Genomic DNA, 15874 nt, shown 5'->3' with positions numbered 1-15874 from the left:
CTACAAGTTTATTCATCCACTTGCAAACACATTGATTCAGCCCTTCAACACGTTTCCTTTTTTTTATACAGCAAATCATTCACACTCTGAGGGAGCAGCCATCAGGTTTAATGACTTGCCAGTTAAAATATACCAGACGGGACTCAGGTGCAAATCCGGTTCACGGTCGAGTTAATGAAGTGAAGTTATATTCACGGTGCACAGCAAACAGGAATGAATAATTGTCATACGTTTCGAGTGGAAGGGGAGAAAACAGCCACATGGCTAACTGGAAAGGAGACTATTTTTCCATACAGCGTTTGTACCTGAAGTCATAGCAGAGACTGGCAAAGCCACAGGTAGATAATGACGGGTATATTCTAAACCTGCAGCTGAAATCGCAAAACCCTAGTCTGTGACGACCTTATCTTGGATTGCATTAGATTTATCTAAAGAAAGTGCTTTTCTGAAAGTTGAGATACACATTTCTGCCTATTTTGCATGATCAAAATACCACAATCGTAAAAGCTTGTGCATTTACTCAATAATTAACATAGAGCTCTACCCTTACTTAGCTCTTTTGACAGCGATGAAGCAGATATTTCAGAGTAAACAAGGTTCACGTTGACCATGTGGTGGTTTCTTTTTATCTACTTCAATCAGTCAAGCAGGAATAAAGTCTTGACTGGTGCAGTGACGCCCCCTTGAGGCTCAGCACGGTAGCACGCTGTGGGCTGGCCTCACTGTACCTGTGGCCACAGAAAAAGGACTATCACGAACATGACAGTTATAGTTTAATGGATGTGGAACCCAGCTGCAGTGTGGGTCCCCTAAACAAACATTGACCCGTTGCTTGGTGTTGTTCTCGGGGGGGGAAGATGACGTGTGTCTGTGAGGAAGCAGCTCTCTCTCTCTATCTGTCTGTGTCATGGTTGCCAGCAGCTCACACTGTCCCATGCTTCACCTCCCCTGCTCTTTTTGTTTTCTATTCAGCCATTTGTCACGTCTGTCTCTCCTGCTTCGTCGGGGTTAGCGCCGTGCTAAGGAGCGTTAGCATTAGCCACGCAACGCTAGCTTGGTGTGTCCCACTTCGAGGAGATGGAAGTTATTTCTCCTGAGGGCACCTCGTGTAACAAATATGATGAACTGTCATAACCGAGTGGACAAGAGGGTCAGAACACGGACCAACTGGAACTCCTAGGGAATGTGATATTTGTAATAAACTAATAATAACACTGTCCTTCAGGCAACATGCTACGTTTATGTATATATATACACACATGAGCACGAAAGGGAATGTACTCATTAGGGCACGTTGTGTGGTAGTTTCCTAAATAGCGGCCGGTTATTTACTGATAAAAGTCGCCCTGTATATTCAGAATACAATTCCACACGTTACCGAATAAAAACCGGTGTTTCTATTAATTTACCTTTTCGATAAAGAGGCAGTTTTCTCCTCGTTCTCCATCTTTGAGAGCCTTCCTTCCTTGTTAATGGTAGACTTTACCACTCTGTCGACAAATCAGGTGGAGTACAGTAGAGCCCCGAGGTATCATGGGGCTTGTAGGCGTTTGGTGTCTCGGCACACGATTGGCTTCCAGAGCGTTTCTGCCAAAGAGGGACTTCATATCCCAGAATGCAGCAGCGTTTTTCTTTTTTCACGTTCGCCACACAACAGCCGGGCACAGATTCTTCACTGAGCTCCCAGTGCCCAACAGACCACGTGCTCGCTGGTTTCAACATCATTTCAATAATACCTTTAAAAATATATTTTATTGTTATGAGTTGTATGTTTATTTTAAATTTGAATGTGACTTAGTAATAAATCAGAAATATATATGATGACAATATTTCTCAGACTTTACTCTAAAATACACTGAAGCAAACAATTGGTCACAGCTGAACTTGGCATTAAAGTAAAAAGCCTGCTATAAATTCTACATTACAAAAATTACTAATGAATATAATTAAGATAACATTTGAAAAAAGACATTATTAATCCTGAGGGAAATGATTGTGCCAGTCTGCTCCAAAATTACAGTATCAACAATTTTTAATAGCACACAATACAGTGAACTCAACAAAAAAGTATTGATGTAAAAATATAAATGAAAATAACGATTTAAAAAAGTGTGCTGTATACGATGTGGCCGGTTAGCTCAGCTGGTTAGAGCGTGGTGATAATAACGCCAAGGGTTCGATCCCCGTACTGGCCATTAACAACTTTATGGGGGGAGAGCATGGCCTAGGGGATAGAGCAGGTGCTCTGCAACAAGAAGGTTGCCGGTTCGAATCCCACTCTATCCCATCTGCATGCCTAAGTGTCCTTGGCAAGATACTGAACCCCTAGATGGCCCCTCATAAAATGATGAGTGTTCTAAAAATGTAAGTCGCTTTGGATAAAAGCGTCAGCTAAATGACATGTAATGTAATGTACAGAGTAATGCAGAGCCAAAATGTAAGCAACAAACTTTTATTTATGAGTTTGACATGGAATAGCTAGACAACCATAAACCAATTTCCAATTTGATGAATGGACGGTTGCTGGGCCTGGGAAGAACAAATTAGATTTTATTGAGGACATCTATTAAAGGGCAGATCCAGGATTCCTTCTCACTTTCTTTAACTTGATTTAATGACAAATAAATAATTTAGGATATCTGACCACTGATATTGTTTCTTTTATATGTCTACTATAATAGCAAGACATTTATGTGTTGTATTGTTTGACCTTTGCCGAAGTATGGGCTTCTAGTTTTATGAGTGAACCAGGGACTGTTGGTTTAATTAAAAATAAATAAGTTAATTGTTAATAAAATAAAAATACTCTTCGCATTACTTTTTGAAAGCATCCTCTCTTAATACTGGTTGCGACAAGTACCGCCATAATTTACTTGTCTATTAAATCCCCTAATTACATCCAATATGATATTTGATGTAAGATAACAGATATCCAAACTTGACACAGATGACACAAGTTTAGTCAACAAACTTTTATTAATTAGTTGAGGGATACTAATGCACAGGTAATACAACAAGTTTTTGAAAAAAATTGTAACAGTTCAGACTCAAAGGAGGCACTGATGCCTCCCACGTTAGATACTATACAGCTTCATTTCAGATATGGAAATCTTGAATACATCATTAGTCTAATTTCACCTGTTACTTATATATTATAACCAGTTAGGAGCTACAACATCATCTCGTAAAACTCTCAACAGTTTCATCACAATGGCCCCAACAACAAAGGCGGAAACCATTTCCTGCTTCTGAAGTCTAGGTAGCATATAAAATGATCCACTGTTGGCCAAATAAAGGGTGAAATTCTCAGGCTGTCGAAGGGGATTCGTGAGGATTAAGCTTGGGTTCGAAGATAACATTGCTGACAAAGGGAAGACGCTCGAGCCTGCTGTTTCCCCAGGTACAAAAGTCACACCACACACAGTCCAGGTAACTAGAAAGCTCCAACAACACTCCTATTTCAAGCCTATTTCATGGTATAGTAAGTGCACTAAATACAGAAACAAACACACATACATATGCCTTGTTGTCCCATATTGGATAGATAATAATAAAGGACTCTCTCTCAATGTGTGTGTCGTTGTGTACTGAAAAAGCTCAATTTATGTGCATCATCAAAATGATTAAAATAACAGTGTATGCCGACACATAGGCCTACAATGTTCCTTGTGGTCTACACATTTTTTCAACCTTTTCTTTTTTAGACTTCATAATATGTAAAAAGCATTTTTCAAAGCAAACAAACAAAATTAGGGGAGTGAAATAAAAAGCGATACATTTCTGAAAAGACACATCAATATCAAAATATCAGCAAGCCAACAAAAACAGCTAATTATGGTGTATTGCTGTACTCTCTAAAACATGTTGCAGTCAGCTCACACTGCGGGATAGATATGTTTTCCACATCGTAGGAAGACAGATAGTAAAGGGTGTGATAAAATATAAAATACCCACTGTTAAAAGCAGTGCTAAACTATCATATTGCAACACCAAAGCTTGTCAGGTAAACACAGTCAATGTGACGTTATTAATGAAATGAGTAACAAGCAGCTGATGAACTGATTCTGTGCCACGGCGTAACACTTGACGCAAAGTGTTACCATTTCTGACATCCAGTCATTACAAAGGTGCTAACTGTTTACCACAAACACACACACACACATTCACGCACACACACTCAGGACGACTCCTATTGAAAAGGTCAGAGGACCAATCAGTGCTTGTCTTGCATCTCCCCGTCCGTTGAACCTGGATAGCAGTTAAACGTCCATCCCACTACCAGAGACAGAAACATGCATATTCATCCCCATCCGAATAAACTCCATCAGTTGATTAATAATGGAGGAATTCAGCTCAAATCTTTGCTTAGCAAGGTAAAAGGTCACGGCGCAGGGGTGACACCACCCGGGACACGTACCGAGAAATTCAAAATCCGATGTTACGTTACAATGTTCTGCTGACATCAGTGCTTGATTTCAATGACGACATTGACATTTGGTGGTGCAAAATTTAGAGGATGAATCAATGGACTTGAATTGAGTTGTATCAGGTCCTTAAGGTAGAATGGCAAGTAAAGCACCCTTATTATCTCACCAGAAAATCCTCGCATCACAACTTTCCCCAAAGCTATCAGATTGCTACCTACGTAATACACACAAGAGAATATAAAATAGATTTATCATCTGACTTATTTTAAGTAAGCAAGTCATTTTTTCATGGCCATTCACCGGAAATATAAATCAAATATTTATGGAGTTTTCATTTGCTCAATTTCTTGATAGAACTTTTGGTTCAAGTACTTTAAACACATTTAAGTGAAAATATTCTCTGATTGCACACATTTTTAGATTTGAACAGATGTAATAATATCAGATTACTTCTTTTAAATCATCAGATAAACCAACATAAATGCTAGAGCGGTCTCAAACATGACCAGTTATGGCTTTGCGTGGTGAGTCATAATAATATGGTCATGTTGGGTCACACAATATGGATAGAAAGAGCTAACCACGCTGCTCAATTACAAATTTAGATTATCTCTATTTAAATTTTTCATCAGAGTAAAATATTCCCGCTCCTGTACCTGACGGCCACAAGGCCAAGCTGAATTTCTCCTGGAGTGCAAAAATACAAGAGGGGAGTGAGAAGGGTTAAAGTGCAAGGCAATAACTTTGAGCACCCAGGAATTAATTCATAAACCGTTTTATAAGTATTAATCTTGATTTGCATTTTTTTCATTTTAATAAAAGATTTTTTTTCCTCAAACTCTATAAAAGATAGTATTTTTAATTCTCTCTATTCTGAGATTCAAGCTAAAGCAGGAGCCAACACATGGCTTTCTTTAACATGGTGTCACATCATTTGATTGTGCTGCAATGGTGCAACAAGCTTCACACAAAATTCATCCTTCTGTCTAACATTGCCAGTCCTATTTTAGACAGAAAACTTCAAGTTTTTCTTGTTTAAAATCAATTAAACAAAGCCATATTAAGAATTAATGTAACTAACTCATAGCTTACAGATGTCACTCTCAAACAATCACTTTCCGCTTATTAACCTCAGTGTAAAAGAAGCGCGTAAGACACGTAATTATGGTTGTCAAAGCAGATTCCTTTCACTGTCATGTGATCCAGATGAAATAAAATCAGTGTCACTGATGTGACACTCACGTAACTGTGGGATAAACAGGATTTACAACTGACCAACATTTTAGCTTATATGACAATTGCTTACTTGAGACATCAAAAGTAAAAAAAATTAACAAAGTAAAACCAGGAAGAAATTAAAGAATCAAGTTCAAAACGACATTGCACTACAGCACACACTGCAAAAACTCCTGACTGCTCATGATCCAATTGGATGTGTCAGGCTTGAAAAACGTATAGATGGGATCATTGCTTTGAGTATATAGATATATAGATATAGATATTATTTATGTACACAGTACAGTATATCTGTGAAAAATGTGAAAACAGTAGCTATCATTAAATGACTTCACCATGCTAATAGAATATCTTTTTTAAAAACCTCTCAAACGTTAATTAATCTCTTGTAGAGATTTACTCTCCGTTTGTTTTGGAGTACTAACTCTGTTTAGAAAATCTACCCAGGATTTAATCTTTCATTAAGACTGTCGCCCCCCTGCTGTGAGTACAGATACTGAAATGTGTGCCTTGAAAACGAGATAAAAGTGGAATGGAGAAACAAAACACTACTGTTACATGAGTATTGTTTTTAACAATAGACAATTGTGTTTTACCTCTTAATGGCTGTTTTAACTTTCTTCTCAGTGCTAAGTCTTTGCCATAACATTTACAGTCAGCTTCCTCTCTGTCTCCTGGGTCGACGAAAGCAGAGCTACTCTGATAACGACAGCCTCTTGGGTTTGCTTCGCCTGGTGGCCGAGGGGACGGGCGGTCTGTTTTGGCCTGAATTAGCATTGTCCGTTGGGTCGGGGATCAAGGTCGGACATTGTGTTGGGCCCAAGGTAGGAGTCACGGCAAGGGTTGAATTTTGAGTGGCGGCAGGTGCTTCAGTGTTTGTCTCAAGAGGTGCGATCACCGAGGGGCGCTCTTTGGGCTTGCGGCCCCTCTTCTTACCAGTGGTGGCACAGTTCCTCATCTCAGGTTTGATCCCGTTATCCTCCGGTGCTTTACTCTTGCTACTGGAGACCACTTCAGTGGCTGCAGCACGAAACCAGTTCTGAAGCAGAGAAGAGTGATTTAGTGATTATCTCAAGCAGGAGCATGTATATGACCATATACAGCTGTAATTAGTGGGGTAAACCTCCATGTACGAAAAGAGTACTATGGCCTGTAAATGGAATAAGCTATTATAACTTACTAAGACTTGTTACCTCCACCAAGGAAGTTATGTTTTATATATAGTGATAATGTGGCCAATCAACTTTCCTTGAATGAATGGAAAAAAAAAAAAAAAAAAAAAAAAAAAAACACCTGACAACTCTTTGAAACTAACACTTTAGTAGCACTTAAATGGCACTTTGTAGTTTTGCTTTATTTTTAAGAAATTGTACTTTCTTGATTCTTGTCGTCCTTGGTATGTACCCGCAGGTTTGAATGCAGGTTTGAGCGCCCCTCTACTTATTTTCATGGAAAGAAAATCAGTATATTTAACGAGAAATACATATACTGTATTCCAGCAGATAATTAGTATTGAAACAAGACCTGTAGAGGTTTGGTCCAGGAAGTTGCTGATTACCACAACATAGGAAAGTATTAGAAATATCCCATCTCATCTGACTGGATAGTTTTACTGTGTATGAACAGAAATGGAAATGCTGCCTGTAGACGTGATACTAAATGACACGGTCGTTTGTTATAAGGCTATCTGTGAAATTTAGACTGAGCCTGACCCACCTGTGAGTGTGTCTTGCTGATGTGGTACTTCACACCGCTCTCTGAACTAAACTCCTTCTGACAGATCAGACACATGTACTTCCCCAGTTCTCCTCCACCCTGCAACACACACAACCACACACTGAAGTCATTAACAATAACACCACAGCATGTCACCTGTTACACACCAGATTAGGCATTAACCAACACCAGTTATCGTTTAACCAGAAGTTAAAAATTAATATATGCACCAAAGTAGACAACATTTTCCACACACCCTTTAGGTTGCATTGCTATTCTGTGTTGATACAACAAACATATTTCCTTTACATTAGCAGCTAATTATTGACATTGTTTTGTTTTCAAATCAGTTTATGTTTTTTGAGTCTTCTAAATAATATTTTTTATTTGATACACATGTTTCAACTCTTATACCGCATCAATTTCATTTTACCTCCAAATTCATCAAACTTACTTTCTGTGTGTGTGTGTTTTACTGTTTTTTACTTTAGTGTCTACAGAGACAAATGTGATGAGGCCAGTGTGTTAGGTCCAGGTGAGGGTTTGTACCTGGCTGCAGTTGGCAAGGTGAGCTTTAAGTCCAGACACACTGGAATACACAGCTTCACAGTTCTGGGATAAAACAGAAATCAAGAGTGAACAAACAAGTAACATCTTTACATCTATAAATGTCACTCTCATGTTTTTTTTTTATTATATAAACAAACATGTCCAATCCAACTCAATGTTTTGATGTTATGGAAACATATAACATCGTTCTGTATATGGTGACACGTTAAGCCGGTTTATGTTCTTACTTCATTGGTACAGCAGATGAAGCCCTTCTCCTTGACTTGGTTCTTCCAGGTCTCTAGTAGCTCTGGGCTGAAATTGGGGAGGCCAGGCCTTGTGTAGTTTAACTATACAAAAGAAAACATGTGTATCATTATTCCTGATAGATTCACCATTTAGTGTGAGATTAGGGGTCTGAGGGACATGTTATCTCCTGGTTTCACCTTCATATTTTCATGGAAAGGTCGGCTTTGAGGCATGTTACTGTATCATCTTTTTTGTTATACGTTTTTTATATTTTCATGGAGATATCTTCTTGCAGTGTAAAATGCAGATTTACAGGTACCTATTTTTCTGTGCCTGTGTGTGAGCCAAGTATGCATCTCTCATTATTGTAAATTGTCTCATGTTGGGGGCCAGTGCATTTAATGCTATGGTGTATTTACTAGGCCACAGCTGTTGTCGTCCACAGCTGGGATGTAATTTGAACCGATTAGATTATTGTCTTTATTACTCAACATTCAGCAAGACTTCTGGGATCTTGTTGTTTGTACTTCTAGAGAGTTAAAGCCACTGCAGCCCTTCCTTCCTTCTTTGTAAACTGAATACGTATCCACTTTATGAACTCACCCTCTTGCTGTCAGGTACCAGGTCGTCCTTGATGCGCCGCTTAGTGCCCCAGTCTTTGGCCAGCTCATCCTCCGCTATCTCCTGCAGGTGGAACACTGCCACCTGAGCAGACCGGCGCCTCACTCTGCCACTGGGGGTCCGTTCAAAGTCCTCCACTGCTCTTTCATTGTCTCGCTCCCTCCCCTTTTCGTTTTCCCTGTCCTTCGGCCTGGCGTCCCTTTGCTTCTCCTTAGGGTGGCAGGCGGAAGGTGCCCTCTCCTGCCAGTCTGTCTTCTCAGACTGGCTCTGCTGCTTCTTGCCTCCTGATGGAGTCTCCTCAGGGATCACCTGGTGGAGCGGTGGGACGCCCCTCTGCGTAAAAAAAGTGGAGAAACTGCGGCTACTTATAGGCTACTACTTACTTGGCAAATTATAGAAAAATACACCAATAAACAAAACTATGAAAAACAGCTGTCTCCTAATTAAACTACTGTGACTGTTTTCTTACCCTTTCTTTGCCGGTGTTGTTGTTGGTGTCAGTTATATTGTCCTTGTTGTAGTTGTTAGTGGTGGCTGTCATGGTGGTGATGGTCGGGGGGTGCTCGGTACGCATGTGGTAGTCTCTGCCAGCCTTTGAGCGGTAGGTCTTTCCACAGTGCTGGCACAGAAACACAGGCTTCTCATCATCAGACAACTCTCCTCCACAACGCTTCTGGTGGTACTGGTAGCCCATCAGACTGGAAAAGTGGGCTGAGCAGCCCTGTAAACGTATGTGCGTGTTTTGTACACATAATGTGTGTGTGATTGTGTGAGGCCAGTGACAAAAATGGGACAGAATTAGAACAAGCATTAGGTTGGAAAGTGGGTAAGTGAGGCAAAGTGCAGGTTTAATGAAACAATATTAGAGCACTTGGTCATTATTATGTGGTTCCGCTTAAAAAAACAGAGAAAACAGGAGTAAGCTGCTCATTTTTCTGTGTGAAGACGTCACTGAAGCTTGAGTCTATTTTTCACAGCTCTCTCTCCTTCTCTCTCTGCCTTTTAAACTCTAGTGTGAGTAATGGGAAGCAGAGTGTTGATGTGGTTTTGGGCAATGTGTCAAGAACAAGGCATAAAGGAAAAAGGAGGGAGAGTGCTAAAGGAGGCGGGCACAAAAAAAAAAGGAGCCTGAGGAAAGGGGAGGAGCGAAATCGAAACTGGCATTTGCAGAGAGGAAAACGTGGCTTGAAAGACAGGAAAGTTGGACAAATGGAATAAAGGACAAAGAAAAGTAATAGGGAAAAAAAGAATTAAAGGAAAAGAAAATAGAAAGGTACAGAAAGAAAGAAAGAATGCATACCTCACTAGGACACTTGATTCGTCCCATCTGTTTGAGAACTCGGCGCAGCCTTTCTCTCTCCTCATGCTCGTCGCCCGTCTGGCCTTCGCTCCTTGAGGGCTGAGGGGCAACAAACACATCAGTGCATATGTATTACACACCACAACATCGCCCTCTGCTTAATAACTTTCAGAAAATGGTGATGGAAATGTGTTTTCCAGTTTCTGAGTTCTCACTGTGCCAGGATCATTAAATGGTTTCATGGTGAGGCTTTTTCTCAAGGCATGTTTATGACAACTGTCAAACTCATGTTTTCACTCGAGTGCAGGCTGGTGCCAAAACCCAGCCAAGACCAGAACAACAGATGGCGGGGCTGCCAGGGAGAGGGAAGACGAGAAGTGCAGGGGCGACTGGAGAGAGAGTCTGGACTTAGGAATCCCAGAGGAGTGAACTTCATGTGTTTTCTCATGTGTGAACACAGAAAAAGAAGTAAGATGACACAACGCTAGCTTTCCGTAAAGTTAAAAGAGGAGATGAGATACCACCAGTCCTTCTCTAATTCAAGTAAATCACGCTCAAGCCTGATGGCAAGAAAACAGACACAAGCTCAGCCTTTCATTTACACTGGCACTGGAGTGAACTATGGGACAACATCAGCATGCAGTAATGCCTCTCCCACTCAAAGACTGAACACGCCTCTGACAGAATAGATAGTGGGCTCACAATCGCTACAGCGACATCAAGGTCAAAATCAGCGGGTGACCCCTGTCCTTCTGTCAGCACCCTGTGTTTTTCCACACTGCACTGGGGCGAGTCCATGTGACCATGTGCCCTGACAAAACACTGGACGCGGGGTCAGGGCATACGCCAAATTAAATCATATAAAATCAAATCAAACTTCACTTCACATACCAGGCTGAAGTAGAAACTGCTTCACAGAGGAATGATTCAACACAATGGTAACACAACCAGCAACATTAACACAGACAAAAACACAGAGGCAGTAGAAAAAAAGAGTCAAATGAATCAGTCTCATATATGAACACACCTCTACGCCAAAATGTAGGTACTTTCCTCACTGACTGTAACACTACACTGGCACTGCTGTGTAGTCAACAACTCTATAAATATGTCATTTTGTGACCATTACCATGACCATGGGCAAAAAACATGAGCGTGACTATATACACAGACAAAGAAGCACAGCAACACACTTCTTAATGCAAAATAAAGTTAAATCATATCAAGCCTCAATTAGATTTCATTGTCATGAGGGTTTGATAACGAAATCTTCACAATCATTGCCAAATTCTTATTTTTATCAATAGCCTAATATCAGTATCGGACCCCAAACAAGGGTCAGGGATAACATCGGTCAGGGTGTTGTTGTCTTAAAATAGGTTTTAATTCGTTTTGTGTGTCTCTTTTGGATCTTGTGAGATAAAATTTACTGGAAGGAAATGAGTACTAACCCTTACCCTACAAATAGTAAAATCCTCTATCGCACAGTTGCAGACATCAACACACAAACACAGATTAAAGTATTAATCAACACAAAAAAAAACAAATTGCAAAGTTTAGTAGTTTTCTTAGGAAATCTGATCACACACACACACATACACACACACAGTGCTGTCTGTTTCCCTGCTGAACTGGGATGGGGCTAATAAGGTCAGGATACAACAGGTCCACACCGAAGACAAATGGCGGTATCAAACCCTTTAGCTGGGCCGGCACAGATGGCACAGTCATCTATTATCTCTGTCAAAATGGCAAACAACACACACCCAAAACATTCACGCACTCGGACTGTATACATTCATGTGAACATATACCATGAATACTAAAGGAAACTGTTCTCACATAAAAACACAAACGCACTTGCAGCGCATCACAAGGTTTGCTGCACGTTCAGACATTAATCTTTCATGATACTTTTTTGAAACCGGCAGCGTTGAATTATTCAGCAAACTTCATAGCAGTGCCATTGCTCTAATGCAGGAGTGTCATGATAATATCTTAATGAAGCTTGCTGCTGTCAGAGTTAAGACAGCTGAAGAAAGAAATGTGAGCACTTTCAGGACAAGAACACCAATCACCGGTTCAAATGTATCATCGTTCACAGACCCCGAGATCCCTTTTTTTTTAGAGAGGGGCTCAGCAGCTGTCAGTGAATATAAAACAGACACAATGAAGTGGTGGTTCATGGGAAATGAATGGGTTTTGGACTCTGTAGGTGCATCTATACGGGACGATATCTAGGACAGCACTAAACAAGCCCAGCAAAATCTGACACCAGCATTAGAGATGGTGGATTTCTAAAATAAGGTCCCAAGTGCAAGTTGGACCAACCCCTTAATAGGTGAAGTGCTCTGGTGTGGTAACTAAAAACTAACGACCCCTGTTCAGTGGATCAGTGGGACAGTGGTGCTAAATATTATAGTTTTTGACGCTGGCTTCAGGTGCCACAAGATCACAGGGTTTACCTTGGTGCTGTGTTCAGCCATGGTGTGGTAGTTGAGGCCGGCCTTGGATCTGAACTGTTTCTGGCACTGTTGGCACTTCAGGGCGTCCTGGAGCTGCAGAGGATGAAGGCCAAACAGAGAATCACATAACATTTCTATGAAAGGAAACAAACAAGTAACCCACTCTTGCTGGCTTTATTGGATCCATCAATTTAAAACCGTTTCATCTGTAACCTAATAGAGTTTTTTTATTAGTGCACAATTCTGGTCAAAATAAAGGACAAAGGACATTATCGAGAAACTTTGGGAACCAGAAAAAGCCAATGATAAGCGCAGTGTTCTTCTCTGTAGACATCCCTCCTCGCCTCAGTATTGATTTGGAGACAGAGGTGTTTTCATGGTGAGTGACCCAGTGGTAATGTGGTGGTTCTGTCATTACTTAATGGCAGGCTGTCCCTTTAATGACACATGGGCCACTGGGTGACAGAGACATTAAAATGGCTGTAGGAACACTTCTCTCTGAGGGCCCAGAGGCGACAGCGCCACTCGACACGCTGACTCGTCCTCAGGATGAGCTCAATGTAGTGCAGACGTTTTAACTTTTTCCATGTGTCACCCCAGCGTCCTTTATTATTACTATTGACCACAATTGAGTGCAATGTAAACAAACCACAGAAGAGTACAGTGCCCTCCACTGATCCATTCCATCTGATATTAGCTTTCATATCAGTGCAGATGAGTGAAGGATATTACATGGCTGAGATTACGGAACTGAGATAATGCCTGATGTTATTTCTTCAGCCCTCCAATCAATATCTTTACAGTAAAGGCTCCCAAGACTCTGCACAATGGGCACCTCAGGGACAGCTATCTAATAAACTGCAGTCAAGAGTTATAATACAATGTGTACCACATTTCACACTGAGAAAAAAAAAACAATAATTATGGAATGAACACAATTTGTAAATATTTAAAACAGTTTTTTGAGACAGTGTCATGAGGCTCCTGTACATTACATTGTGTATGTTGCAGTGTTAGATGTTACACAGAATCATACAAGGACAGCACCGTTTTAAAAGAGACATTTTATGCTCATACTCAGGTGACAATTTTTGTTTTGCTTCTTACTTGATAAGGTTTACATGTTCAAATCTTCAGTAAACATATCACGTTGTAGTTGGTCAACCACTTCCAGCGCATGAATGTTAATGTCGGCCTCCATTCTCGCTGTATCGGGCTTTGCCAGACTAGCTGCTAGGCATGCATTATGCAAATGTGGGGGCATCAGGATGTCATATGACATCACGATAACCTGTGAATACTGGGCTATTACGAGAAGTTTCAGCAGCTTCAGGAGCAGTGATTTCTGTGGTGGGAGAGGAGCTCACTTTACCATACACTTTGGGCTTTTTAACATAACCGAACTTTAAATACACACTAGAGGAAAGGGGAAAATGTTAAAGCATAAGACGTCTTTCTTGCTGACATACATGATGGTAAACTTTAAGACATTATCGTCCTATTCAATAAGATTTCAACTTATCTTCCAGAAGCAAATGCAGTCTACTAAGTTTCCATTGATGCAAATGTCAGAGAAAGTCACTAGAAAACTCTTTATAGGTTTCAGAGCAAAATTGACCAGAGACTGTGACAGCACACCCACCCCGCTGCAGTCTGATGAATGGCTGTGTCACACACTGACCTTCTGGCAAATCTCCATGTGTTTCTTGAGGCCGTGGATTGTTTTCCTGGTGACGATGGAGCAGGTGGGGCAGACCACTTCACCTCGCTCTGAGATTGCTCGCTGCCACTGGGTGTCAGGAACAGCACCTTAGAAACAGGATAAAAGCTTTCTGTCAATTCCAAAAGACATTGTGTCCCTTGGCCCATCAGAACTTATGGCCAGGCAAACAACTTAAATATTTTTGTTATTTAATTATTTTTTTCCACAGCAGCAAATGCTTTATTAGTTTACAGTTTGAAACAAGTCTTCAGAAATGATTGATTGATTGATTGATTGATAATTAGTTTTATTCCTATAACGATTTTACTTGTGAAATTGAGGTTTGAGAAAAGTTATTTGAAGGTGGCATGACATCAGTGATGGATTTGGAAAAGACAAGTTTGTAGTGAGTAAAAATCTAGGCTTTTGATAAGAATCAACAAATGGTATCCCTTATAAAGTTGACATAGAAATTCACCAGAGCTTGTTGTTGCTGGGTCTTTCTTGGAGGACTGACTTGAAGTGGGTCTTCTCTGCTGCTCCTCATTGAACCCACTCCCCTCTGGTCTCTTTGCACGACCTGCTTTTAGTTTTTCCTCCACCTTAGTCATACCTGTCACACAAGGGCACACAAACACACACACACACAGACACACACACACACACACACACACACACACAAACACACAGTGCAGCAATTAATACTCCCATTGAAAGTATTCAAGGTAAAATGAGATACGTAAGTAGAGAACGACGGTCGGAGGACAATGCTGAACAAGTGAAATTCTAAAAAAGAGAAAGTTGATACTGAATATAAAAAAGCTGTGAGAAAGAAAGAGAGAGAGTGATGGAGCGAGAGAGAGAGTAAGAGAGAGCACAAGAGAGAAAGGGAGAGATAATTAATGAGTCACAGCAGGACAATGACAAGCAGACTAAAAGAGCAAATGAGAGAGCAGTGATGGGGACGATAGGTTTGATAAATGCTGATAAAGAGTTTACACAACTGTGCACACTTTATGAGTCACTATACATTTAAAACTGTGTAAATGTGATGTGAGCTTGTGAAACATCTCTGCAGTTGCCACATTAGCTCCTGTTAAAGATCCGCACCATTAATCAGTCATTATACCCACAGAGCCAATGGCATGACATGGCAAAACATGCCACCACAGCCCCCATCCCTATCCTCTAACATTGGTACATTTGTACTCTCAAGGTTTCTATTATTCAGTATATAATCACTGATATCCTGAGGCCTGCTGTTTTGTGAGCAATCAATGATGAATCAGTCAACACAACACTATCTATTCTCCACAATTTATTCTATTAACTTATTATCATGGTTTCCCTACAGGTTTCTGGAGGGCTTAGACACTCTGATGTATTTGTTCCAGACTGTCTTTGAATGCATCATTTGAAACAGTTTTTCTCCCTGGTTAATGGTTAGACTGGCTGTAGGGAATACTGGGGCAAATCCTGATTGGTCCTCGCATCAGTTGGCCAGTGGAAACTGAAGTTGACCAGTATAAAGATTTTACTGGCCTTGTCAATGTCTATACCAACCCTCTCTGTGTGCTTGTCATTGGGGTTACACATACAAATATGCTGC

At 40.6% G+C, this 15874-nt stretch overlaps 1 protein-coding gene across 4 annotated transcripts in view; it reads right to left on the bottom strand.

The window, feature by feature from the left end:
• Window positions 1–2953: 2953 nt before the first annotated feature.
• znf512b (zinc finger protein 512B) overlaps window positions 2954–15874 on the bottom strand; it is a 29137-nt gene continuing 16216 nt past the window's right edge. For 2 of the 4 annotated variants that reach the window (XM_062391964.1, XM_062391966.1), the window contains 10 exons: window positions 14744–14878; window positions 14245–14372; window positions 12564–12656; window positions 10099–10197; window positions 9268–9519; window positions 8781–9131; window positions 8177–8278; window positions 7929–7991; window positions 7380–7478; window positions 2954–6702 (listed from right to left, as the gene is read on the bottom strand). In XM_062391964.1, the coding sequence (XP_062247948.1) occupies window positions 6358–6702; window positions 7380–7478; window positions 7929–7991; window positions 8177–8278; window positions 8781–9131; window positions 9268–9519; window positions 10099–10197; window positions 12564–12656; window positions 14245–14372; window positions 14744–14878 (1667 nt within the window). In that variant the 3' untranslated portion in view covers window positions 2954–6357. The remainder of the gene's footprint in view (window positions 6703–7379; window positions 7479–7928; window positions 7992–8176; window positions 8279–8780; window positions 9132–9267; window positions 9520–10098; window positions 10198–12563; window positions 12657–14244; window positions 14373–14743; window positions 14879–15874) is intronic. The other 2 variants (XM_062391967.1, XM_062391965.1) reach the window with 2 other exon arrangements.

Source organism: Platichthys flesus, chromosome 7 (genome assembly GCF_949316205.1).
Source record: "Platichthys flesus chromosome 7, fPlaFle2.1, whole genome shotgun sequence".
NCBI classification, from domain to species: Eukaryota; Metazoa; Chordata; class Actinopteri; order Pleuronectiformes; family Pleuronectidae; genus Platichthys; species Platichthys flesus.
Note: the sequence above shows the minus strand (reverse complement) of the source record. Positions and strands in the feature narration are given on the sequence as shown.